Source organism: Tamandua tetradactyla, chromosome 13 (assembly GCF_023851605.1).
Source record: "Tamandua tetradactyla isolate mTamTet1 chromosome 13, mTamTet1.pri, whole genome shotgun sequence".
NCBI classification, from domain to species: Eukaryota; Metazoa; Chordata; class Mammalia; order Pilosa; family Myrmecophagidae; genus Tamandua; species Tamandua tetradactyla.
The window spans coordinates 7202356-7229937 of record NC_135339.1 but is presented as its reverse complement, the minus strand read 5'-3'; the positions used below and the strand labels follow the sequence as shown (position 1 = coordinate 7229937).

The 27582-nt window shown below is 49.9% G+C and overlaps 1 protein-coding gene across 1 annotated transcript in view; it reads right to left on the bottom strand.

The window, feature by feature from the left end:
• The window catches only part of ARHGAP22 (Rho GTPase activating protein 22), a 181086-nt gene that overhangs the window by 94737 nt on the left and 58767 nt on the right, over positions 1–27582 (bottom strand). Inside the window, exon 3 of the mRNA XM_077124665.1 lies at positions 24102–24189. Within this exon, the coding sequence (XP_076980780.1) occupies positions 24102–24189 (88 nt within the window). The remainder of the gene's footprint in view (positions 1–24101; positions 24190–27582) is intronic.

The window sequence follows — 27582 nt, the reverse complement described above, 5'->3', positions numbered from 1 at the left end:
TTTACAGACTCTTAGTTCTGGTTTCTTTCTCTCAATTAAGTATGTGGCCCTGGCAAAGGGAGGTAACATTTTTTAAACAAGCTCAACAGTGCTTTTGCACTAGAAACTGCTGTGGATCCCATCATGACTGATACACTCTTTCACTTTCCCTTCAGGAAAAGAGATAAATCTTATTTCTCTTTTTTATTTGCCTACCAGGAAGCTCAGGGAAAATGTGAAGTTTGACTTTGGTAAGTATGAAGGCCTTAATGGACTTCACATTTGTGTTTTGCCTTTCTACTTTTATTCTCATTTTTTTTTTCAGGCCCTTAATTTGATTGCCACAACTACGTGTGGAACTTCAAAAGAATACATTTTGTTTTAAAACAGGAGTCAGTAAACATTTTCTAAGGGCCAAACAGTAAATATTTTAGGATTTGTGGGCCACGTGGCTTCTTTAGCCACCACTTAACTCTGCCCCTTTGATGTGAATGCAGCCATAGACGGTCCAGAAATAAATGAGCCTGGCAGTGTTCCAGGGAAACTTTATTTATGAAAACAGGCAGCAAGCTGAATTTGGCTGACGGGTCGTAGTTTGCTGACTCCTGTTTTAAAAGAACTTTGGAGCATTGGGGAAATAATTTCCCTTCAAGTTGGGAAACACTTAGTTTAGGCAAAAAAAAAAAGTAAAAGAAAAACCCCATCTTATGAGGTGGGAATTCTGTCCCAGATATGTAGCCTGCATGCCAGATTGGGGAAAAAGCAGCTGCACAAGGCGTCTGGGAAGAATGTCACCAGTGAGAGGCAGGCAGTACCCCAGGAGAAGCAGGACACGGGCAGAGCATGCTCTGGGGTCTGCCAGCGAGAGCCCCATTCTCTGGCCCATTCGCCATCCCCGCTTCTCAGGGAGTGGGCAGTGGAGGTGGGCCCCTGGAGGAGCACGGCCAGCCGGGTTGCCCAGCTCGGGCCAATGGACCTTCAGCTGCAGTGGATGCTGTTTGTGCAAGGAATGTGCCTGCAGCTCCAAATTCCCACAGAGAAAGACAAGGGGAATCGCTGGGGAGAAATTCCTGGGCCACATTTTTTCTTGCTGGTCGTGAGGCCCGGAGCCATTGAACTTGGCCAGACTACCCAGCGAGGGATTTTACAGAGCCCATTGTCCTTTCCCCTAAGTCTCACCACCCCTCCCTTTTCTTTCTGTCTTTCTTCTCTCCCCAACCCCCAGGAGAAATGCAGCACGGGAAAGAGCAGGAGGCCCTGGATACACGGCTTTTGCTTCCTGCCCGTGGACGGACAGGCATAGCAGCAGCAGTTCCAGAAGGCACAGGGTCCTTCTCTGCAGCTGGGGGCAGCTTCCGGGCATTCCACGTACTACAGGAGGCAGGAGGTGGACTTGGCTTGCCTGGACAGGAGTTCGCAAGTGGGACATGTGCTTTGTACTAAGTGTGGCATGTATCGAGCACTTACTGTATGATGCCAAGCGCTTCCCTGAGCATTCTACGCAGGTGAACTCCTGAATCCTTGCAAGGGCCCTATGATAAACCCCACTTGACAAGATGGGGAAACCATGGCACAGAGAGGCTGCATGGCTTACCTAGGGTCCCACAGCTAGCAGGTGGAAGTGACAGGACTTGAACTGAGGTGTCTGGCTCCAGTGTGTCTCTGACCTCTCACTTCAGTAAGTGTGAGCCCCTCAGCTCAGCATTCCATTAGAGATAGTGCACAAACCAGTCTCTCTGCAGCTACAGCGAGCGCTCATTTTTCAAAGTATTTGCATAAGTAGGGCTTGCAAACCTTTGCAGGGCTCCCGGCACTCCCACGGGCTGCAGAGGATAAACCCCTTGACCACGTAATTGGCCCATTGGGCATCTGGTCCCCTGTGCTGGGAGGAGAGCACAGTACTGTTAATGTAGCTTTAGCTAGGGCTCCTCGGTGTCACCCACCCCTGCTGCTGACAACACCAAGGAGGGACCTCGGTGACCGAGCAAGCCTTTGAGATGTGCCGGACCATGGGCTTGGAGTCTTACGTGCATGATGCCATTGACACGACATCCTGGAAGAGAGTATGGATAACCGTGGAGGTTTGGAGCAGGGTGGACGCCCCCAAAATATGTCCTGTAACTTAATGCACGGTAAGTAGGACCTTTCGATGAGGCTGCTTCAGTTAAGATGTGGCCCACCTTATTCAGGACGGGTCTCGATCCTGTTATTGGAGTCCTTTAGAAGCAGAATAAAATTCAGACATACAGAGAGAAAGCTACAGGAAGCAAGAAGGTGAAGGTCCATGGACCCCAAAAGAGAATGGAGAGGCCAGGAGAGGCCGTTATGTGCCTTGCAGTGAGACAGAGAAGCCCAGGGCCAAGAATCACCAGCAGCCAGCCCCAGAATACTGGCCTTTGGGAAAAAAGTATGGCCCTGATCATGCCTTGATTTGGACTTTTTTCCCAGCCTCAAAACCGTGAGCAAATAAATCGTGATTGTTTAAGCCAGCCCACTGCATGGTATTTGCTTGAGCAGCCCTGGAAACTCTAAAACACCCCATTTCACAGACGAGGAAATCAGGCTCATCCGTCAGGTAAGTGGAGCTGGCTGCTGTAACAAACAGCTCCCAGGTCTCAGCGTCTTAACACCATAAAGAGCCTCTCGCTTGGGTCCCTTGGATTCAAGGTCCATCTAGGACCCCCTGGATCCTCAGGCTTGCTTGTTAAATGCGGGAAGAGGGAGCAGGGAGGATGTCTGAGGGGACTTGAAGGGCTAGTCAGGAGCTTACATGTGACTCCCACCGTCCACTGACCGGAGTTTAGTCGTGTGACCCCACCCTACAGCAGGGAGGCTGGGCACGGGGTCCATCTGCCTCCCTGAAGGACGACGATGAGGCTCTAGTGGCCACACTGGGGTGCTGTCAGTGAAGGTCTGGCCACTGGGTGCCCAGCCGGCACTGTGCCACCCTGCTGCCTGGATGGACACCACAGCTGTTTGACTTGAATTCCATGTGCCAACATCTGGGTAGAACCTCCGGTCTTCACTGGGACACACTGGGGCCCACAGCCTTGACCTCAAGGAGTAACTGCGATGCTAAACTAAAAAAAAGGTGTGGCATAGAGCAAGTGGCCGGCGCCTTGTTCTTTCTTAGCAACAGTGGCCAGGAGTGCCGGCAGCGGGAGGGGCTGGTTTGGGCCACGGGCTGTCCTGAGACCCAGAAGTGGCCGAGCCCCCTGGGGAGACAAGCAGGGCAAGGGCACTGCTGCTGCCACCTAGTGGTGGAAAGAGAGAGGCGCAGGGCACCCTTCCTTCCCTTTCCTGGATTCCAGAGGGCAGGGCTCTCGGCCAATTCCACCCCATCCTGACACCCTGCAAGCTGCTGGGCAGAAGCTGACCTTGACGATGGGTTGGAGGGTCTGAGCACAGATGCTGGGGAGGGTGAAGTTTCGGTTTCCCCGGGTCCAAGGCTTTGCTTGGAAGGAGCAACTCCTCAAGGGGTGTCCAACCTGGGCTTCAGCTGTCTGCTCCCACCAGAGGGCTCCCGGGTGGACAACGCTGTGCATTCCTTTTCCAGAATCTCCCACAGAGCACCCAGGTGCCGCTGGAGGGTAAGCTTTGGTGGTGGTAAGGAGATTGCCGCCACGTGGGGATGGGCTGCTGTCCCCATGGGGAGGGAGAGGCCAGCCAAGGCTCTCCAGGGAAGCATGTGACCTCCCACTTGGAGGAGGGTCTGCACACTTCTAGTACCCCGCTCTCATCATCATCATCATCAACAACATCATCTCTCTCTCTCAGACACACACAAGTTCCAGTTCAGTTCAGATGGCTGAGTGTCTGATGCATTAACTTCCGAGAACCTCTGTCCCTGGCCCCGCCCCAGCCTCTACCAGGTCACGCTCCCTGAGCCCCCAACACCTCCGTCTTGCTAGTCTCACCCCTTTCTTGTAGTCAGGCATTGGTCCACCCAACAGATCTCCCAAACATCAAGTCCAGGGAGTGTTTGTCAAATTATGGACTCCAACCCAACAGGGGTCATGAAATCGATTCAGTGGCTCTTGTCCAGCACTTAAAATAAAAGGAGATGGAAGTGAAATGTCAGAGGGCACGGCATGCAGCAAGAAAACCATTTCATGAAACCCATGCTTCAGTGGGCCCTGGACGGCGTGGGCATATTTATTTCCTGTTTTCTGAAAAGTGTGAAAAGTACTGTGCTGGTGTATCCCTCTCGTATGGAGTTAGGTCACCGACTCCTCCTCCCCACCCCCACCCCAGCTCTCCCAACAGACACCCGCCTTCTGCAAGCCAAACGAGAGCCAATCTCTGTCAAGCCACTCAGAAATAAAAAAAAATAAAAGTCCACCACCAACGGCCACAACAGGTCTTAGCACACAGGAGTCCCAAGATGCCGGCTGCCTGCTTGTGTCACATTTGCATGTCCGTGGGGCCACTTGTGTCACCCTTCACAGGACAAAGAAGACCAACTTCTCACAATGTAAGAAAAAAGAAAAGCCTGCTCTCTGCTTTCAGTGTGGGTCTTGTGTGGGATGGCGTGGCCATACAGCACCTGTTGGTTTGTCACTGGGCATTTTTTTTTTAATGTTTTTTATTGTGAATATAAATATATATGAAAAAGCAATAAATTTCAAAGTGCATTTATGACATAGTTATAGAACAAATTTCAAAGTTTGGTCTGGATTACAGTTCCATAATTTTAGATTTTTCCTTCTAGTTGCTCCAAGACACTGGAGACTAAAAGAAATATCAATACAGTGATTTACCAGTTATACCCATTTGTTGAATTCTACCTTCTCTGTTATAAACTCCTCCTTCTCCTGTGATCCTTCTCCCAATCTCTTAGGGATATTAGGGCTATGCCCATTTTAACTTTTTCATGCTGAAAAGGGATGTTGACAATATAGGATAGGGGGTAAGAGTGGGCTGATGTTCTTGGAGAGGCTGGGCCCTCTGGGTTTCAGGGTTTGTCTGGCCTAGGAAACATCTGGAGATTACAGGCTTCTGGAAAGTGATCTTAGCATATCAAACTTTTGTGGGAGCTCAGATAAAGCTCTGGGTGGTCTAAAGGATTAACAGGAATGATGTTGTTTGGCGTTTGGCAAACCATGACAATTAGCAACATCTAGCTGAAGAGTAACCTCCAGAAGAGCCTCTCAACTCTATTTAAAATCTCTTAGCTATTGATGCCATATCTTGTTCCATTTCTTTCCCCCCCTTTGGTCATAAAGGCTTGGTTGATCTCACAGTGCCAGAGCCAGGCTCATCCCTGGGAGTCATGTCGAAGGGTAATATATTTAATGTTTACATTTCATAGGCTTATGCTTCATGCCTGCTTTTAATGTTTATCAATTTTTTTATTTGAAATGTATAAAATACCCTTGCTTATTTTTGAAATTTTACATATTCTGGGCACCTTTTAACTTTTTATGGAAAATCTAGGTCATTAATATTGATATTTTAGAAATGCAGGGAGTAAATACCTGCATTCCTGCATGTGATTTTGCTCTGGCAATTGCAATGGTCACTGCCACTGGAGTCACTCAGCGGTAGCTTACCGCACTTACCACCTTCTGCAGAGCTGTTTTATTGTGGTCATTTTATAGGTGAGGAGCCTGAAGAGTAGGGGCTTCTGTGACTGCCCTGGGACCTCAGTCCTGGGGAGAGGCTGAGGCTCAGACAGTGGGACTGTAGCAGCTGCCTCTTTACCACAACCCCACAGCGCAGCCCCTAAAGCGAGCAAGCCCCCAAAGCTTTTCCTACACCAGCTGATTCCTGGCCAAGAGGATTTAAAGCTCACAGGTCTCAGAGGATTATTAAGTTAGTGCTTCAAAGCTTTAAAGCCTTGAGTCATTCATTATATACAACAAATATTTAGTGAATGTACAGCTTAGTGATTTATAGTTTACTGGGCTCCTTTCTTTGCAACCCAGATCTGTGCCACTCACCTTGGAAATCTCTCAGCTGAGCGCTTTCCTTGCTGAACTCTGCAATGGTCACAGGGACCCCTTGGCAGCTAGGTGCTTGCCCTGGCCACTCACCGCAGCACGGAGGTTGCAGGATGGCTTGTGCTTCTGCAGCTATCTATGGCTCCTGATGAAGCTTTTGGAAGCAGCTCTTTCCTTCCCATACCTAGGCCCAACTCCCCCCCACCAAGCTCCCTGCCTTCTGCAGAACCAACCTCAGGCTCAGACCTCACATTGCTGCGGGGCCTCCTGCAAAGGTTCCCTCCTTTCTCTAATCACTCTCCCTTGTGCAGAAAGGCAGCCCTTTCCCAAGGTTTTGGGACTTCATCTCCCAAAATAATTGGGGGTATCAAATGATCCAGCCAATATACAGTAACCATCATTTTCTAGCCATCTTTGATCTTGAGGTTTTATTTTTTATTACTTGAACTAGGGTGCAGAGACTCAAACCCCTTTAGAGTAACTAACCTCCCTATAGGCAAGACAAATTGATGAAGCAGGTCAGATGGGACAATAGAGATGGGTGGGAGTTCTAGCCTGCTGGAGAACAAGCAGCCCTCCGGTCTCAAGGGGGCAGCTGTTTTAGCTCACAGGAAGAAAGCAGGCTCATGTTTACCAGACAGGAATCTATATTTTAAGCAGTAAAGTCTCTTGCTTTTGAAAATACCTTTTAAGGGCGGTGCAACGGTGGCTCAGTGGCAGAATTCTCGCCTGCCACGCCAGAGACCCGCATTTGATTCCCAGAGCCTGTCCTTGCAAAAAAAAAAAAACCTTATAAGCCAAACAAAATATGTCTGGGGGCCAGGAAATCAGCCCACTGTAGTCAGCCCAGGGTTTGCAGCCCAGGAACCAGACTCAGTTCCATCACCGCTGTCCACCTCTTCTCCCATCACCGCCAACACTTTGCCTGCTTCTCGAGATGGCTCCTTCCTTGATGTAACTCACCAAGCACCTCTGAAGAGCAGGCACCAGGTTCTGAGTGCACAGCTGTGACTCTCTCCTCCAGAGCTCATGGTCCACATTGGGCAGCACTGGCGCGGTTTTGCTTCCCCAATTTTTTTATCATGCATGCAAGTCGCCCGACTCAGCTTCTGTTTCAATAGGACAGGGCGCTGCTCAGGATTCTGTCGTTCCAACAAGCTTCCTGGGGATGCTGATGCAGCCAACCAGGCTTTGAGGAGTCCCACACCAATGATCAGCTTTGCATTCAAGAAAGTTCCTAAGCCGCGCGCGGTCCCGGCTAGAGGAGCCTCTGTACTTAGGTTTCCCAGGGGTGATCCCCGTTCAAACCCACGAACCCCCTGCTGCATTCCTCCCAGCATCCTGATTTATCTAGGGATTTAGTCTAGCTGAGATCACGCATAAAGAATTTTATCTGCATCTCTGCTCCGAGCGGGCCCTGGGAGCACCTCCACCCACGCAGCGCCCCTTTCCTGTCCAGCGTGGTTATCACTGGAGGTGGGGGGTGGGGCGGGGGGTGTCTGAGGGCGGCTCTTCGTCAGTCTCAGCTGCAGCGCCCAGTGCAGGCTCTACCCCAGCAACCGGTGAGAGCTGGAACTGGACTCATCGGGGAATGGACTCTGGACGCCACCTTCGACTGGCAGTGGTGGTTTTTACTACTCTGTGCCTCAGTTTCCACATCTGTGGGACAGGGGCGTCATGTCCACACACTGGGGAGTCAGGCAGGTTGGTGGGCCAATTATACTTTAGGGCACTCCCCATTTTAAAAAGAATTTCAATAAGTCATTTTAAGAATCTCGTGCTCCTTGTGTCTTGCAGAACATGTGAACTTAGGGACTGCAGTGGTTGGCAGCTATGGACCCCAGGAAAACGTGTTCTTAACTCAATCCATGCCTGCGGGTGGGCCCCCACTGTAAGTAGGGCCTTTTGATGAGGTACTGCAGTTAAGTTGTGGCCCTCCTCAATCAGGACAGGACTTAATTCTATTACTGGAGTCCTTTATAAACAGAATAAAACTCAGAGAGAGAGGGAGGGAGCCACAGAGGGGACAGCCGGAAGCTGATGGTCAACAGAACCTGGAAGAGAAGGGAGAGCCCAGGAGAGATCAGCGTGTGCCCTGCCATGTGACAGAGGAGCCCAGAGCCATGGGCGGCCAGCAGCCAGCTTCATAACACCCGCCTTCGGAAGGAAAGCATCACCTTGATGATACCTTGGCTTGGATTTCGAGCCTCAAAACCTGTGAGCCTATAAATTCCCATTGTTTAAGCCAACCAACTGTACGGTATTTGCTTTAGTAACGAGGAAACTGAAACAGGGACTCATTTCTATTACTTCCCCAGTCACATGACATTTGAAAGGATGAGCAGGTCGGCCAGTGAACATGTGCAAATGTCTGGTCTGGGCCAGGCCTGGGTCAGGCACACGCCAGGGGCAAGCCCTGCAGTGGGTGGACAGACATACAGACAGTCATCTTAGGGGCCACGTGCCATGCACAGGCACCTGCAAGTTCAGAAGATGTGCAATAAACGGTGAAGTAGCCCGTTTGTTACATTTCCAAATAATATGTGTCCAGGTGAAATATTAGTGTTAAAAGCAATGGGCCCAGTTGTCAATCTGTAAAAGGTACAACAAATAAAGATTCCAAAAAGCCACAAAACTCAAGGGAAACAGTGTACTGATTACACTTTTAGAAAAGATAAACTGTTGGACCCATTGCTTTAAACTTAGAGGAACTCTGTCTGAAACGCTCTCTCTAGATTGAACAAAGCATCAAGCACAGTATTTGAAAAAATCACTATATTAGTGTCCTGGCTGCTAAAAAAATACCACATGATAGATTGGCTTAGCAACAGGAATTTCCTGGCCCACAGTTTCAGAGTTAAGAAGGCTTGCTTTCTCCTAGGGTCAGTACCTTGTGGCTGGCAGGTAATCTTTGGGGTTCCTTGGCTTTTCTGTCACATGGCAACACATGGTGGCATCTTCTCTTTTCTCTTCCAGGTTCCATTGACTTCCAGCCTCCGGCTGCTCTCCTTGGCTTCTCTCTCTCTACCCAATTTCCTTTGCTTATAAGGGCTTCAGCCACGCTGATTGAGACCCTCTCTCCTTCAGTTTGGTCACACCTTAACCAAAAACATCTTCAAAGTCCTATTTACAAACGGGTCCACATCACAGAACCAGGGTTGGGACCCAAACATGCCTTTTTGGGGGAACAGGATTCAATTGTCAACAGTTACTAACACACTCTTTAAAAATAAGTTTGCCCTCTTTCCCAATTTTGCAGACACCATGTTCTAATAATTGCTTAACTTTATCAAATACTTAACACAGACGAGGTGTTGGCCTAAGAATGCTGCAGGTACGGAGTGTCAACAAAAACATGATGGGGTAGGTACTGTTAAGAAAAACTTTACTTTCTTTTGAAAGAATTATAGATTCACAGGAACTTGCAAAGAAACATCCCACGAAGACCCATGTACCCTTCACCCAACTTCTCCTTAAGTTAACGTCTTCCATCACTGCAGGACTGTATCGAAACCAGGAACCCAACGTTGGGATGATGGAGAGCTTATTCTGATTTCACCAGTTACACATGTATGTGTGTGTGTGTGTGTGTGTGTGTGTGTGTGCGTGCACGCGCGCGCACGTGCATGTTTATGTAGTTTTATCACGAGTAGCTTTGGTCAAGAAGACACTGAGCCTCTCTGACACCGCAGGCTTCCTCTTGACCCCCCAGCTCTGACCTATGTAGATCTGCTTATTACCCCCCATTTTGTTCATGCAGAAACTGAGGCACAGAGACTTGAGCAATCTTTCCCACGGTTACAGAGCTAGTAGGTACCAGAGCCCGGATTTGAAGCAAGGCTGCCTGGCTTTTGAACTCTTAATCTTTAAGAGACTAATTGTAGCAATGATTGAAGGAACTGTGGGACATTCGGTGAGGCAAAATAAACCTGACACAAAAGAGCAAATATAGTATGATCTCATTTAAATTTACTTATAAGAAAACTGGGGCCTAGACTGTTAGCTCTTACAGCAGTCACATTAGTCTGGAGTGGTGATTGTTATTTCTGAATTTGGAGGGGCTGTTTTATATATGTAAACCCGGTATTTAGAGAGGAGAATGGAGCCAACCAGGTCGGGATTCGGGTAATTCAGAACACAGGGGAAGGAAGACAGTGTATTTTAGAACGTCACCTACTCTTTGAGACCAAAGGAAGAAAGTTTTATTTTGTCCGGAACCTAAATTTTCCATCGCACACAATCTAACTCAACCTGTCTGGATAGATCATTGAAACAATCCAAACACAGGGAGCCCAGAATAAGAATGAGGGCCTTTAATCCGTATAGTTAAATGTAATGCCTGGATACGTCCCAGAGTATATTAAGCAGATAATAAAAAAGTATTGGCAAAGTCCTTGAGGGATGGGAGAAAAAATATGGAACTGTTAAACTGTATCACTGGAGAAACCCTGGATACTGTGTAAACCTTGGGGACACCCAAATCAATAGGCCATGCCCTTGATCTGGAGGCTTACTCCTGTGAAGCTTATGTAGGTAGTAGAGAAGCTTAGCCTACCTATAGGTATGCCTAAGAGTTACTTCTGGAGGACCTCTGTTGTTGCTCAGATGTGGCCTCAGTCTCTCTAAGCCCAACTCTGCAAGTGAAACCATTGCCCTCCCCACCACGTGGGACATGACACCCAGTCTCCCTGGTGATGTGGGAGAGGACTCCCAGGGATGAGTCTGGCCCTGGCACCATGGGATCAACAATGCCATCCTGACCAAAAGGGGGAAGAAAGTGTAATTAATAAAATATCAGTGGCAGAGAGAGTTCAAACAGAGTCGAGGGAGGCTACTCTGGAGGTTGCTTAGACCTTGCTACCTATCATAACTTGCCAAACCCCAACCAAAACCATTCCAGTCAAACCAAAAGAACACCTAGGGTGATATATAAGATTCCACAAGGGTTCCATGCACTAGGGTAACTTTCCAGAAACCTGCAACCTCAGATGGGTCCCTGGACCAGGTAAGTCCTGAAACCTAGAGGGCCCAGCCTCTGCAGAATGTCAGCTAGTTCCATCTCCCTACCCCATATAAATGACAGCCCCATACCACATGAAAAAGTTAGGATGGGCATATCCCAAATACCCCTAAAGAGTGGGAGAAAGATCAAAGGTGATGGTGGAGTTATACAGAGAAGGGAGGGCTTAACAAATGAGTATGATTGCTGAATCATTATATTGATATTTCTTTTAGTCTCCAGTACCTTAGAGCAGCTAGAAGTAAAAACTTAAACTTGTGGAATTATAACCCATACCAAACTCAGAAATCTGTTCTACAACTAATTGTGGTGCTGTGCTTGGAAATTTATTCCTTTTTTGTATATATGTTATTTTCCACAAAAAAGATAAAAAAGGAGGATAACAGAGAAGATAGGATTTAACAAATGAATATGACTGCTGGGTCATTATACTGTTATATCTTGGAGCAGCTAGAAGAAAAAATGAAAACTCATGGAGCCATAACCCATACTAATCTTTATAATCTGTTCTATTACTACTTGTTAAAATGTACTTGGAAATTTACTGTTTTTTTGCATATTTTTTTGTTATATTTTACAATAAAAAAGTTAAAAAAAAAAAAAAGAGATTCTAATTGCAGGGGATGTAGGTGTGAGGAGTCCAGAAAGGTCTCCCCGAGTCATCGGTCATTGAACCTGACCTTGAAGGAGAAGGAATAGTACTCACAATTGGGGAGGATGGGTCAAAGTCTGGGTGCTTGCACCCTGTGGGCAGCTGCTGGCCTGAGCATCGGGGCCTCTCAGGGACACTGTCTTCCTTACCTCCAAGTGAATCTCCTCCTAGAGGTGCTTCTTGGGTGGCCGAGCAAGCTGCAGGTATCCTTACCCTCCCCACATCTGCCCTCCCTCTCGTCCCACCCCAGGTTGTGCCGTTCTTGCCAGCCGGTCTTAATCCCATTACTGCAGTCCTTTTTGGGCAGAATAAAAGTCAGGCACAGAGAGAGAGAGAAAGCCACAGGAAGCATGAAGCTGAACAGTAATGGAATCTGGATGAGAAGGGACAAGACCAGGACCAAGTATCATCGGCAGCCAGCCCCAGGACGCCACTGTCTTTGGGGACAAAGCATCACCTCGATGACGCCTTGATGTGGGGCTTTCTCCTCGCCTCAAAACCACAAGCAAATAAATTCCTGTTATTTCATTTGAACCATGGCCTGGCACTTGCTTGAGCAGCCCGGGAAAGTAAGCTCCTTCCCTCGTTCCCTCTTAGGGGCACTGGGGAGCTCCTTTCACTTTGTGTCAGGCACTGCTGCTGGCTCATCAGGACCGGGCTGTCACTGTGGGAGCCACCAGCCTGCTCTGAGCACTTGAAATGTGGCTCATGTGACTGACGAACTGAACTTTAAATTTCACTTAATTTTAATTAACTTACATGTAAGTTAAAAACCCAATACTTGATTCAGTTCTTGGAAAACCTTGAAGTGTGCTTGGAAGAACCTGGCTACGTGAATCCACTTGTCAACTGTAAATTTTATGAACCCTGAACACAGACCAAGTATTTCCCATGAAAATTTAGTGTCCAAATCGAGATGTGCTGTAAGTGGAAAACATTCATTGGATTTCATTAATAATTTGCATACTGATTGCATGCTGAAATGGTAATAATCTGGAGGTGGTGGGTTAAATACAATACCTTATTAAAAAATGAATTTCAGTTGTTTTCTTTTACTCCTTTCACGTAGCTGCTAAAACATCTACAGTTACAATCGTGGGCTTGCATTGTATTTCTGTTTAACAGGGCTGTTCTAGAATGCAATTTTTTTGGCTAAGGAAGTGAAGCTCCTCTCTAAGGTCATCTGTTTCCAGGGACACCTGTAGGAGCTTCTATGTTTAGTTGAGAAAAGTGAGAAGGAGACAGAAGGGCCAGACTGCAAGGCAGCAAAGGATAATCAACAATTCTCCTTGATCTGCTGATTTTCCCTTTCTTAGAGGTGGCGGTTGCTTGTGAACTCCTCCAATAATTTCATTTCTAGTCGTTATCCATCATCTGGCGCTTTGCAGGCAAACTCAGTGGGGACTGTGCAAGGTCAAGCTGATACGAAGGCCGGCTGGTACCAGGTGCTGAGATGGGCTGATTTCAGCCTCCAGCTCAGGAGGCTGCTAATTAGATCAGGGATGTTCTATGGATGTCAAGAGTAGAAGTGCCTGTCTACTTCCACCAAGTAATCAGTGGCCCACCTCCAGGTCGGGCCTCAGAGATAGCAGGCATCAGGGCTCCTCTCTGCTCCAAACTGTGGGCTGGAGAAGGACTTGAAGTTGCAAGCTAAATGCCCAAGGTGGTTTCAGCCATCCAGTGCAGCCATAAGCCACCGCTGGAGCCCATTCTCTCTGGGGGAGCTCAGTGAATGGAACGTCAACATGTGCCATCACCCCAGAGGTCACCAAGGCCAGAATGGGAAACTGAGGCCCAGAAAAGAGAAGACACCTGATTTGGCTCCTCCAGAAAGTCAGGGGTTGAGCTGAGTCTGAAACCTGCTGAAATAGGCCATGAAAATGGAGCTGCTGGGAGTGCTCAGGGTCCTCTTGCTTGGCCCTGGTGACCTTGGACATGACCTTGGATCTGTGCAGAAGAGCCAGGGCTGGGTTCCGGGTGGTCCAGCTTCTGAGGTGCCTCCCATGCGGGTCCCTGGGAGTGCCCGGCAAGGTCTCTCCCTCTGGCTCCTGGAGCTGCAGCGTCTTCTCTGTGCATGCGGGCTGGGAGGGTGGTGGGAGGTGAAGTAGATGATGGTGAAAAAGAGAGTGGCACTTCACCCTCCTTGTGGCCTGCCAATCTTTGCCACTGCCTCGAGCCGGCCTGTGTCCGAGCGATCTTTCCAGCACAGATTTAACTACCCCATTTGCCAACTGAAGATGTTCAATGGCTAGAGACCGGGCCCCTTTGTCCAGCATCCAAGGCCGTTCTGTCCCCTACTCACTGGAGCACCCCACACACCTGACTTTCCCAGGCCTCTCTGCCTTTATGTCTCTATCCGCCCTTTGGGGAATGCCCTTGTCTCTGCCCATTTGGGTTATTTTTTCTGCCAAGGACGAGCTTGAGTGGGATCTTCTCTGACTACTCAGGTGTCCCCTCCTGCCCTGCTCTGGGCTCTCAGCCTCTTTAGACACCGGCGCTGGGGTCATTACTCTCAGGTGACAGTGAAGCAGTAACTGTTGTTATTATTATTAATAATCGTGGCAGTCATGAGACGGCAGGGAGGAGGGGAGAAGACAAAAGCCCCTGCCTCCAGGGTGAGGCTGGCATGCTGTTCCATCTCCACCTGGTCCCAGGGAGGCTCAGCCCTGTATAAGCTCCCATTTGCAAACGATGAAACAAGGAACATTCCGGGACTGGTCCAAAGCCACGCAGGCCCTGGGTGGCAGGACAGGGCTCTGGAATTGGAGAGGTAGGCAGACTACAACCGGCACTGGCTGCTATGGGGACATCATGTGTCCATTTGCCTCAGGTGTGAGCAAACCAGGCATAAGTAGGGAGGTGCCAACCAGGCTTGGGCTCCTAATCTCTGCCCTGGCGACTTCCTTCTGGCATGCCTGGGTGTCACTGACAGGGTCTCCCTGATTTCCAGGGGGTGTCGCTGCATTCTTTGCTTGTACCTTGGCTCCCAACCCCTGGGGAGAGCTGCAAACCCAGGGCCTCCAAGCATTTGGGCATGGCTGCTCACACACTGACCGAGGCTTCCATGCTGCCTGGTCAGAGCGGGGAAGCCCCATAACCTTGCAGATGAGCAGACCACCTGCTGGGCTTCCACCCGAGGTCCCCCTGGTATTTTATCTCGATGGTCTGCTTGAACCAAAGCAGAGAGGTGTCCCACAGTGGGGACGGGCTACAGTTTTCACAGCAGTTTGTATATGCCCCGGTCCCTCCCTCTGCTCATGGAGGCAGAGTGCTTTCCTCTTTTCTTCTCTCATGGCCAAGGAAGCTGTCTATTTCTTGCTCGGGCTTGTCCTTAACTCCTTGCTGTCCTCACGCTCTCAGGAAGAAATGCAGCCTGAACCTTGGCGACCGCTTGATAAGGTGGGCTCCTGGAAGAGTCCCCAGTAGCTATACAGAAGGGGCCAAACCCAGGGATGTGACATCCTGCTCCGTGGAGGTGTGACCGCGGACCCTCCATCTGCTATGCTGGATGGTGGACATGGGCTGGCTGCCTGTGACCCAGTTCCCCTTCCTGACAGCACCCTTTTCTTTTTAGGGTGACCCTGCTCCCTGTCTTAGCTTCTTAGCTGCTATGACAAATCCCATACAATGGGCTTTCTTCACAACAGGAATTTATTGGCTCATGCTTTCGGGGTCTGGAAGGCTTGCCTCCTCCCAGGGTCGCTATCTTCTGGCTGACCGGCAATCTTTGGGGTGTCTTGGCTTTCCCATCATATGGTGACGTCTTTCCCTTTCTCTTCTGGGTTCTGCTGATTTCTTGCTTCTGGTTCCTTCCAGAAAACCATGGCTTTCTGTAATAGGATTAAGACCCACCCTGACTTGGTTGGGTTGGGCCACACCTTAAGTAAAATTAAGTAAGGTCCCATTTACAGTGGGCCATTTACAGTGGAGAAGGACGACAGGCTGCCCTTGGTCCCTCTGGTCACCACGGATGCTTCACCACAAGCTGGAGGCTCTGCGGGTCTCCTGCAGGCTTGGCTATGGCCTGGCTGCCAGGTTGGGACTCTGGGGCCTGGGGCCAGCTTCCCCCATGGCCTGTGCTCTGAGGGCTTCTCCAGGGGCCGGGCTGACCAGTCTGCGGGAATGCACACATCACGTTTATCCAGGGGGACTTTTGCTTCCTGCACCAGGGGTACCACCCTCCCCTGAGTCAAGAGGGGGCTGGGCCTGTCTTCCTGCTTCTAATAGGGAGAAGAAAAAAGGGCAGGGAGTCCGAACCTCAAATCACTATCTCCCTACATGGCCCTGCTCTCTTCCTCCTATAATAATAATTCTTTTTTTTTGAAAGTGGAAAAATGGGCACAGCACTCTGCCAGGCATAGTGGAGGTTAACTAAGAGCATGTGACCATGGCTTACGTTCTTAAAGACTTCCTTGTTTTGGGGAGAGCAGGCCTGGCATGTGGAATCTGTAAATAAGAGTGTCATTGAATAAAACCAAGTAGGAACATGGATGTTACCATTAAAAAGTGCTGGGCACTGTCAGAGGTCAACACTAGTAACTGGTTGAAATTCACAGAGGAGGTAGGGCTTGAGTTCATCTTTGAGCTATCCCTGTATATTCCCTTCCTCACTGTAGACTTAACATGTTTCATCTGAGTACATGTATTTCTGTCTCTGCAATTCTTCATCCACTTTCATGTTGAAATATGGTTAGTTTTTACATTGTTTGTTTGTTTTTTAACTGTCTTTCTGGGAGGCATTTGAGAAGTAAAACCATCTTCCTCATCTCGCAATGCCAGATTTCCACTGTGGTATAGCACTAGATAGGCACTTTGATGAGTGAGTGATGACTTGAGTTTCAAATAATTCTTATTGTTAATCAGATGTCGGTTATAGTACACCAGTGTTCATAGCAGCATTAGTCACAGTAGCCAAAAGATGGAAGCAATGCCTGTATCCAACCACAGATGATTGATTAAAAAAAAAAGTGGTCCATTGATAAAATGGAATTCTACTCAGCTGTAAAAAGGAATGGCATTCTGACGCAGGCAACAACATGGGTGAATCCAAAAGACATCATGTTGAGGGAAATGAATCAGACAAAAAGGATAGTTATTGTATAACTCCACTTATATGGGATAAATGGAATATGCGAATATATAGAGACAAAGTAGAGCCAGATTACCAGGGGGCGAGAAGTAAACAATGGGGAGTTAATATCTAACGGGTGCAGGGTTTTTGTTTCAGGAGATGGGAAAGTTTTGGAAAGTGAGGGTAGTACAACATCACGAATGTGATAAATTCCATGAAGTTTTATTCTTGGGAGTGGTGGAGATGGGAAAGTTCATGTTGTATATATGTTTTCACAATTAGAGAGAGAGACAGAGAGAAGCTAAGGAGACGGTAAAAACCAAATTTAATGAATGACCCTGGATTGGGTCTAACAATGGAGAAAAGGCCCAAAAGACATTACTGAGATAGGGAAAAATTCACATATAGATGGTCAGCTTTCTATCAAAGCTACATAACTTGAACTTGGTAACTGTACTCAAGGTGGTTACATAAGTGACTATCCTTGTTCTTAGGAAATGTATGGGGAAGTATTAAATTGTGAGAAACACTGGCCTACTCCGTTCTTCAGGTGCAGAGAGCTACTTTTTTTTTTCTCTCTCTATTATCGTTTTATTTCTTTTTCTGTTGTGTTTTTATTTCTTTTTCTAAATCGATGCAAATGTACTAAGAAATGACGAATATGCAACTACGTGATGATATTAAGAATTACAGAGAGCTACTTTTAACTTCTGCAATGAGTCCCGTTGATTCCCCAAACTAAGTTTCTAAACCCAGCTACATAATTTATGGGCTGCCTTGTCCGGCCTTCAGGACAAAACTGGGATCACAGCTGGCACAGCCCCCGTCCTCGGGAAGCTTCCCTGCCTAGGACAGACTCACCCCGCCCTCATCTTTATCATGCTGGCTCCAACTTCGCCCGTGGTGGCAGGATGGTTGTCTGCCCTCTGGAAGCTCTTTCGGGTCCCCTTTCCAGGGTCACACAGCCACCTGGGGGTGCCCATGGGCCGCCCAGCGCTTCTTATTCTGTGGGTGAATTCTGCTTTCCCCAAAGCCCCGTGAGTCTGGCGAGGGTAGGAACAGGTCTTCCCTGGGCTTTGGTCACCTGCTCATCGAGGGGGGCATTCAGGACCCCTAGCTGTGCACCGAGCCCTCCTTTTCTTCTTCTGGGGCACAGCCCCCCTTCACGTCCCCTCCTGCGCTCAGGAGCGGCCACATGACCGAGCTGTGGAGTGTGGGGGAAGCAGTGGGGCCACTCCAGGCGTGGGCCTTGGCCCAGTCACCCACGTGGGGAGGCTGGTACCCCCTAAACCACCCCCCGCAAGCCACAGGTTTAAGAGGACGAAGCCACCAGATGAAAGATGCTTGGAGACCAGCTGCCTGCCCATCCAGAATCATTCTTTTTTTTTTAAGTTTTTTTAAAATACAAAAAAAACCAAAACAAAACAGTAAACAAACACAAACATTCATAACTTTTGATCGTTCTGTCCTACATAGATAATCAGTAATTTACAATATCGTCACATGGTTGCATATTCATCATCATGATCATTTCTTGGAACATTTGCATCTAGAATCATTCATTTTTTTGACTTCACAGAAAAGACCAACAAAATTCTATCGTGCCAAGATTCTGAGATGTGGGGTTCTGTTCAGGAGTTTACAACCCTGATGGATACAGAGAGGCTGAACTCAGTGCAGCATCAGTGCGGACCGGTTTTACTTCCCCGATAACTATTCCCAGTACTCCCTCCCCCCCTTTTTTTTCCCTCTGGGAAGGGTTCTCTCCATGCTTTCACCTACGGTCCATAATATATCTTGGTTTGCCAACTCTTGGATAACCTGACTAGCTGTTTCTCCATTCGGTATGAGCGCACGGCTGGCTGGAAGCTCTTTCCATGGCCTCCTCTGAGCAGCACGGCACCAGGGCCTTGGAATGCGGTAGAGTGGGGGGGGGGGCAGCTTCTTCCAGACTCTTCCCTGAACTGGGTCCTTAGCACTGGGGTGGGAAGGAGGCTGAGGGAAAGACTAAGCATCTCTTGGCCGTCCTGGGTAGGTGCCTCCAGGAGGTCTGGCTGCAGTGGCGGGGCGTGGGCTTCCCAATAAGCCCCCTGGGCATAGATGATCTCTGTGAGTTCTGCCCCCAAAGCCCAGCTGACTCCCAGGCGAGGCATCTGGCCACATTCCCCAAGGCATGCGTCCTTCCAGGCTGGGAGCCTCGGCATCTCTGCTCCATCAGCTCTCGGCCTGTGGCCGATGGTGGCTTCCTGTTCAGTTGTTCTCGGAAACTGGAGGGAGTGCTGGCTGGGCCCTCTCCCTGGCAGACCCCACCTGCCTTCAATCTCTGGTTTTGCCTTCTCTGCCATAAGAGAAATTAGCAGATGTCCAAATAAGAACAAAATGCTGCTCGCTGCATCGTCCAGGCTCCCCTAAATTTTACAAGCAGTACTTATGGGTGTCCCATGGCTTTGGGGAACAGACCTCACCTGCCCCCCCAACCCCCCCCAACCCTCCCCGTGTCACCCCAAACAATCACCCTTACTTCCCAGGACCTGGCTTAGATTGATTGCAGGTGGGGCGTGCCTAGCCTCAGGACAGCCGAAGTCTCACTGGCACGCACACCCCCATATAAAAATGCGCTCCCAGTGTCGCCTGCCACAGGACAGGGCAGGTTCTGAGGTGCTTGTGGAATTAGGGGTGACTCCTGGCCAGAACGGGGCAGGAGGGCCCAGGTGCGGCGGCGGGTCTGACCACCAGGGGGCACCCGCAACCTACTTTTTCCTCATTTTTTAATCGTGTCTGGATGAAAATGGTCTTTTTACTACTATTGAGGGATCCAAGTAGAACTACGGCTCAACATTTTACATAGCTGCTTTTATGCATTATCATAATGCATAAAATTCCACTACCCCAATTACAGCCATTACCCAGGCACTATGTCTTGGGGGCCCTGGGGAGCAGGGAGGGGCTTCTGTCATGGGGCAGACATGATCCCTGCCTGGTCTCCCCAGGCCAGAGTGGTGCATCTGATGCAGGCAAGGAAGTCTTCCCTCCTGCAAGTATGTCTTTGCAGTCTACTCCTTTTAGTTCACTCTCCCAGGAAGCTCTGTTTCCCAGTAACCCCACACCCCACCCTTGCGGTCCCACCTCGTGCGCTCACACACCACTCCCCCAGTCTCCCGCTGCTCCCAGCCCATCCGCAGTCACTGAGGCTCAAGGAGCTGTCCCCAGGTTGCAGGACACAAACATGGCCTTCTCGGCGACATGTCCTTGCCTCTGTCTCCTGAGGTAACTGCCCCTCAACGAAGCTTTTGAGCTCAGGAAGAAAATGTCCCCTGCCTCCATACAGGCAGCCCAGGGACTCCCCCTGAGGTTTACTGAGCTGACTGTGAGTGGGCTAATTAGGCTCCCTGAGACTCTATATTGCTGTGGTTTAAGGCATCATGGTTTAAAGCACCAACCTTTTGGATGCTTTTTTTCCTTTCTTTCCTCTAACCCCAGCAAGGCCCACAACTAAAGTCTCAGTAGGAAACTGCCATAGCTGAAACCCCCCCTGGTGTGGAGTGAGACAGACCTGGGATTGGCCCTGGCTCCCCTAACTGCTTGCTGTTCACCCTCAAGAAATCCACTGACCCTCTCTGGGCCTGTTGCACTGGCCTCTGGGCACCAAAACAGGGGAGCCTCTCCAGCTGCAGCTGGAACCCGGAGGTCAGTCTCAGGGAGCATCTGACCAGGGCCGAGGAGGAAGCAGCTGGAAGCCAGGGCCCCTGGGCAGCACCGATGCATGTTTTTTGTGGACAGATGCTCCCAGATCCCCAAAGGCTGCCTGGACTCCTGGCTGCCCTTCACCTGCCCGACTTTCCCTGAGCAGTCCAACAACTGCCTGCCCGCTGCCCCAAGGCCTTCCAGAAAGGTGGTGAGGGAAAAGGCAGGAGGGCAAAGGCAGAAAGCTCTCAGGGCATGCTGGCTATATACTGTGGCTGTGCTTGGGACAAAGGCGCGCAGTGAGCTTTCCTCACGTCACTGAGTCCTTAGACCTCCCAGGCCCAGAGCCCAGTGCTGACAGCCCCACATGGAAAAGGGCTGGCCTTGGGTGGCCAGGTACTGGGGTTGGAAGCTTGGAGGGCAGCTTAGACATGTGGATTTGGAAGCCCCAGGCTGCCCAGGTACAAATTCTGAATCTCCTACTTTCTAGCTGTGTGGCCTTAGACAAGTTACTTAACCTTTCTGGTCTTACCTTAGAGAACTTTTTTTTTTTGGATGCTATGGGGTGGAGATCACATTTCACTCTTGTTCTATGCGAATATCCTATTATTTGCAGCACCATTTTCTGAAATTTTTTTTGGCGTGAGTGGGCTGGGAATGAAATTCCGATCTCCTACATGGCAGGCGAGTATTCTACCAGCGAACTACCTGTGCTCCCCTCTTAGAGGTTGTTGTGAGTGTTGTGGACGGCAGAATGATGGCCCCATAAAGAGATCCCAGTCCTAACCCCAGAACCTGCAAACACGTTAGGTGACCCGGCCAGGAGGAAGGAAGACCACACACAGAATGAAAGTTGCTGATTAGCTGCCCTCGAGATGGAGAGATTATTCTGGACTGTGCTGGTGGGTCCAGTGTAATCACAAGAATCCTTAAAAGTGGAGAAAGAAGAGGCAGGAGGGCAGGTCAGTGCAGTGGCTGGCTGTCAAGACAGAGGAAGGAGCTGTGGGAAGGAAGGCGTGTAACTCGAGGCTCTGGAAAAAGGAAACACATTCTCCTCGGACCTCCTGCAGGAACCCAGCCCTGCCAACTCCTTCGTTTTAGCCCAGTGAGGCCATTGTTGGACTTGAGACCTCCAGAGCTATGAGAGAACAGACCTGGGCTCTTGAAACAACTGCACCTGGGTGGTGTGTCATAGCGGCGATCGGAAATGAATATGGTCTCGGGGGGACCGGCCATGCCAACTCCTTGCGAGGCAGCGAGAGAGATTGCATAACGCGCAGGACTTCACGGCTTTGCCCAACTCCCCACGACCCCAACTGCTTATTCAAACCACTAACCCAAACTTGCTGCCACAAGGGTGTACAGTAAGCAGTCCCTTTTTGAACCACTGGAGATGGCTTCCTAAAAAAGGGTGGTGGAGGAATTAGCAAAGTAAAGTGGAGGGGACCAGAGGCAAGAGAGAAGCGGTGGAATCTTTACAACCCAGTGAGCTTTCACAGCTGTGAGACAAGGTAACACTCCCAAATAGCAGTGGTGGGTCCAACATTTTAAACTAGTGTTTATGGCGCAGTAACTAATGGCCGTTGACCATTTTTTGCTCCCCAAGAAAAATTTCAGGGTCTTCTTTGCTCAGAGTCAAATAACTACTTGTAAATAGCCTGGGTACAATAGTGCATGTACAGCTGGTTTGTCTTCTGCTTCCTGGGGCGGATGTTCAGTGCCTCTCTGAAGGGATGGCTGCAGCTTTTGGCACTCCACCTTCCCATTTTGGCTTTAGGGACCCACACTCCCTGACCAGATCCCTGCCCCTCCTGCCAGGCGCCCCAAGCCTCCCTGCCCCCAAGTTGGCAGAGCCCAGACCCCTGCAATGCCCTGCCTTGTTTTGTCTCTAACTTTATCGAGGCAACCCTAACTCCTGCTCCAGAGTCAACCAAGCTTCTGTTTTCTATTCCACACTCTGGTTCTGTTTCCATCTTTGAAGAGGCAGTTTTGGTACCAAGACTTTTGCACCAGATGGAGACACCAAGTACTTGGATTTTGCATGCAGTTGGGAGGACGTCCCTGCACTTGAGTTCAGTCTGTGCCTCCTGGAATTCCCAGCATGGACAAGGAAGGCAAAGCTGCCCCTGCCCCACTCCTGGACTTGGCTCATGCCTGTTCCCGATGATCAGCCTTTTGCTGGCCTGAGCCTGGGCTGGCCCCTCCCATGGCACATGGGGGCACATGGGGCACACGGCTGACCCCTCCCGTGGCACAAGGGAGCACCCACCGAGGATGCCTCCCATGGTGTACAGGGACACAGGGGCACGAGGCTGACCCCTTCCATTGCACACAGGACATACAGGGGCACACAGCTGACCCCTCCCATGGTGTACGGGGACACACGCCAAGCCATTTCGTCAAGGGGGCTGGAGAGGCAGCCTAGCTCTGAGACTGCACACCTGGCTCCGGGCTGTCTGGAAGGCATTCAGGCCCGCCCAGTTCACAGCCACCACATGTCCAGAAAGCAGCCCACGTTAGAGTGGTGCATGCTGGGTCTCAATGACCCCTGCCTGAAGCAGCCACTCTTGCCACCTGTCCAGACTCCCTTGGCACGCCCTGTTCCCCCCCACACAGGCAGCTCTTTCTTCCAAGACCCACCGCTCCACCCGAGGGCCTTCTCCGGCTGTGGGGTGCTTTAGTCACATGCAGGCCAGGTCGGAAATGCCAGAGGTAACTCCCCTGGGAACATCTCCCAGGGACTAACCAGCAGGGGCTACTCTCCTGGGGAAGATAGCTCTGAAGCCTGTCCCCCCCCAGTTTCCCAGGAGTCCCCCTTGGCACTGAGCTCCGGTGCCCACAGTCTGCTTATTTCTTTTCTTTTTCTTTTGTATGCTGTATAGTGGGCGTCACATTTCATTCTTTTTCCATGTGACGATCCCATCATTGCAGCACCATTTGCTTGTTGTTTTTTGGTGGCGGGGGGTGAGGGGTGGAGTGCATGGGCTGGGAATCGAACCTGGGTCTCCCACATGGCAGGTGAGAATTCCACCATTGAACAACCCTTCCACAGTCTGCTTTTAACCTACCCTGGATAGCTTTCCTGCCTTCCCAGGCTCACCACCCAGTGCTTTTGGGGCTCACCTCCCACATATGCTGCTTAGACTCAGATCTGTGACTCAGGGTCCATTTCTGCAGGAGATCAATAAAAACCCCTTCTAACCACGCCGCTGGGCCCTCTCTAAACAGACGGTTCATCTGCGGGACCCTCTGACTTCGTTCAACAGCCACCGCATTTAAAAATAGGAAGTTAGGAAAATCACTTTACCACTGCTAAAACAGCTGCCGTTCTTTCCTTCTCACCCCACCGCATTCCCATTCTCTGCTTTGGGACTCATGATCAGTGTTATTTTAGCAAAATCTGGATCCAATTTGATTCGGGATTTATTTGCATATAATCCACACGTTGCATTTGGACCTTAACCCGGAGACTTGTGTTTTTTTTGCCTTACGTACCATGAATTTAAAAGCCACATTTTCTTCTCACCCAAGCGCTCGAGAGTCTCACCCAACCGCTGGGGCGAGTTATCCAGATAACTGACTGGATAGACTAATCCCATCTCCCACCCCTCACCCCCAACTTTGCAGTGTCCTCTAGATTTGGCTCCCGTCTGAGCTGAGCTTGGAGGCGGCAGCGGCTATTCCTGGAGGCAGGGGACCTGCCCTTCCCGGGTGCCATGCCCAGTGCAGAGCCGACAGGCACCCAGGCCTTACCTGGGCCGATCTCAAACAGGTGCTTCCCGGGGTCCTCGGGGCCAGGCAGGAGCTCGGTCACCTGGGTCCCTTGCAGAGAAATAAATCCCTAAAGTGGAGAGAAAACAAACACGGGAGGCATGAGAAGGCCAGGCAGGCTGGCTGTGGTCAGGGCTGCCGGTGGGCAGAGGGCGGCGGGTACAGTGGGGTCAGGGGCAAGGCAGAGGCCAGGTGGGGACCAGACCCCTTCACGGGGCCCCCGGTGGGGGTGGGGCGGGCGTTACGGTGCGCACACGGTGGGAGGAGCTCTGTCTGCCCCTCGAGCGTCCCCTGGGGAAGGCGTGGAAGAGCACACGTGGGTCAGCGGGCAGAGCTCCCCATCCAGTGGGGAGGATTAATCTGTAGAGGTTCAGGGAGAGGAAGCTGGCATACTGGGCTAGAACATGTCCCCGAGGTGACGTTTCAGGTCCGTGCTGCTGCCGCCCTACCTACTAAATAGGGGTAAAGACACAGCACACGGGGGACTCTGCAGAAGGCCGTGCCCTGGGGCACCCGAGCGTATATTGCAGAGGTGGGCTCGGCTCTGCTCTCGGATGTGGACATCCAGAAGCCAGGCAGCAAGGCGCAGCGGTGAGTAGGCTGGCTCTGCACTTCCAGTCTGTGTGTCATCAGGCAACCCACTGAACGTGTCTGAACCTCAGCGTCCACATCTGTACAATGGGACAGTGACTCCCACTTCCCGGAACCCTCGAGATGCCAGATTCTGGCTTGGGAAGTCCTGCGCCAGGGGACAAAGTTCTATCATAACCATCTCCAAGCACCCTCCCCCTATCCCCCCTCTCCTGCCTGTTAGTAGCTTTTATCTCTGAGAGGCCTTTCTCCATTCTGTTCATGCCCAGTTTTGCTCAACTCAGGCTGCATGTGGCTTCAACTACACACTTTTTTATTCTCTCTGTGGGAAACCCATTTTAAATGCCATCCCTGCAGCCAGTTATCTTGGCTCTGCAACTTACTGGCTGTGTGACCTCAGTTTAGTTAATTAACCTCTCTGGGTCCCAGGTTCCTTCCCTGTGCAATGAGATAGTGACAATACTTTGCGGGGCTTTTGGGAGGGTTGAATGAGTGAGTACTGGAAAGCCCTTAGAGCAGTGGCTGGTACATAGTGAGGGCTGGGTGAGTGCTTGCTACATAACACCTGCCATTGTTGGGAGTCTCGGCTCCATGCAGTGTGGGGAGCAGCCTCCCTGCAAGAGTACTTGCCCAGGTTAGGTCATAGTCATCAACTTTATTCTGGTCCCTTCCAGCTCCCCATCCCCACAATGTGTGCTCACAGAGCACTCTTTCACCACCACCCCCTCACCTTTTCCTGGAAAATCCTGGCTTTATCAGAGCACCTGGAGCCTGCCACATAGCTGCTGGATTCCTGGGCTGCAAGGACACAAGGAAATGCCTTTTCTCATTTAAGCAACGCAAGGCAGAAAAGTCTCTTCAACCACGATGCTTGCTTCAGAGAAATTACAGCAATCAACAGAGAACCAGCTGGTAAACTGAATTAATGGTTACTTTCCTTCTCCGGGAAGCAGAGCTACTGGGAATAAATTAGGATGGCAGCTTGGAAGTGAAAACGTGCTCATTAGAGGGTGTGGGTGAGATCCATCACTGCCTAATGGGATGAGTCTCTGGCTCTGCTGTTTCTGGAATGGAATCTTGATGTGATTCTGGGCACTCTGCTAGTTTTCTCTGTCTCCATAGCTCTCATCCATAAAATGGGGTAGCAATATTGACAATGAGGTTACTTTCTACTCTGGACAACGCAGAAAGCTGGAATAGCTCCCATTTGCAGCACTCACACTATATTTCTGCCTCTTTGCTTCATTTTTACAGAGGCCCCAGGAGGTAGGTATTTCTAGTCTCATCTTCCTGGATGAGCAGGTGAAGTGGCAGAGAGATGACGCAGCCAACCCTATGTCACCAGCCAGTAAGGGGGGCTGGGACGGGAAGCCCGGGTGTCTGACGCTGGACCCCAGTCTTCCCTCTTTGCTAGCCAGCGTTTGTGGTAGCAGCTGCAGCTGCCTTTGTGTGTGAGAAGCCGCTGTGGAAACTCAGGCTGGGACTCCCAGGTGGGTTCCTCCCCTCCAAGGAGCCCACAGCCCTGGGTCATATTGCTCAAGAGCTGTGATCCCAGAAGCTCAGGCACTGGGGAGGGAGCAGAGGGGTCAGCGGATGGGAGCAGAGGGGCTTCTGCTCGCCCACCTTTCAGGTAGGCACTTGCTGAGGTGGCAATGAAACGATGTGGAAGGACTCAATAAGAAGCGTCCATTTGTAACATGCAGGCTAGTCCAGTCATTCTCAAACTTGAGCACACAGCAGAATCCAGTGGCTTGATAAAATACCCCCCCTGCTGGGTTCCGTGGTGTGGTCATAAATGTTTAACAATGAGCTCTCCGAAAAAATAAAGCGCCCTGATTTGTAGTGTCTGCCCAACACGCTTGCCGTGGCCAACTCTGTGACATCGTCGAGCGTGGGGCTGGGGACAGATGCTTCCCAGGACACAGCAATGGACTCAACTACGTCCCCAGCAAAAGACATGCTCTTGTCTTAATCTGTGCGTGTGAACCCTTCACAAACAGGACCTCTCGAAAAGATGCTATTTTTAGTTAAAGTGTGGCCCAACCGAATAGGGGAGGGTTTCAGTCCAGATTACTGGAGCCCTTATGAAGAAGAGAAACCAGAAGCTGCAAGTTAGTGGAACCAGCAGAGCCAATGAAAGGAGAGGACATCGCCATGTAACAGAGGCAGACGCAGACTGAGGAACCTCAGGGATTGCTGGAACCAGCACCAGGAGGCTACAGGCTGGGAGAAAGCAAGCTTTGCCCATAACTTGATTTTGGACCTCTTCTGCCGTTAAAATTGTGAGCCAGTAAATTCTCATCGCTAAGCCAAAACCAGTATTTGTGAGGGCAGCTCTGGCACAGTGAGACAAAGGATACAGCACTTCTCTCATATGGATCCAGGAGAGGCCAATCTCCTCAAAACTACAGACAACAGCAGGGAAGTTAAATGATTAGGAAGTCAGGCATTCTGAGTATTTATTCCCTTTGTTGTTGGTATAATGTGTTTAACTGTGGGTTTATATGATTTACGTTTTTTAAAAAATTTATTTATTAATTAAAAAAATAAAGAAACAAAATAAAACAACATACAGAATCAGTAATTCACAATATCATCACTTAGTTGCATATTCATCATTTCTTAGAACATTTGCATTAATTCAGAAAAAGAAATAAAAAGACAATAGAAAAAGAAATAAAACGAACACAGGAAAGAAAAGAAAAAAAGATTATACCTACCATGCCCCTTACCCCTTGCTTTCATTGATCACTAGCATTTAAACTAAATTTATTTTAGCATTTGTTCCTCCTATTATTTATTTTTATTCCTGTATGATTTACGTTTTAATGACGGATGTGTTTAACAACCAACTGGCAAGCCAGCACTGGCT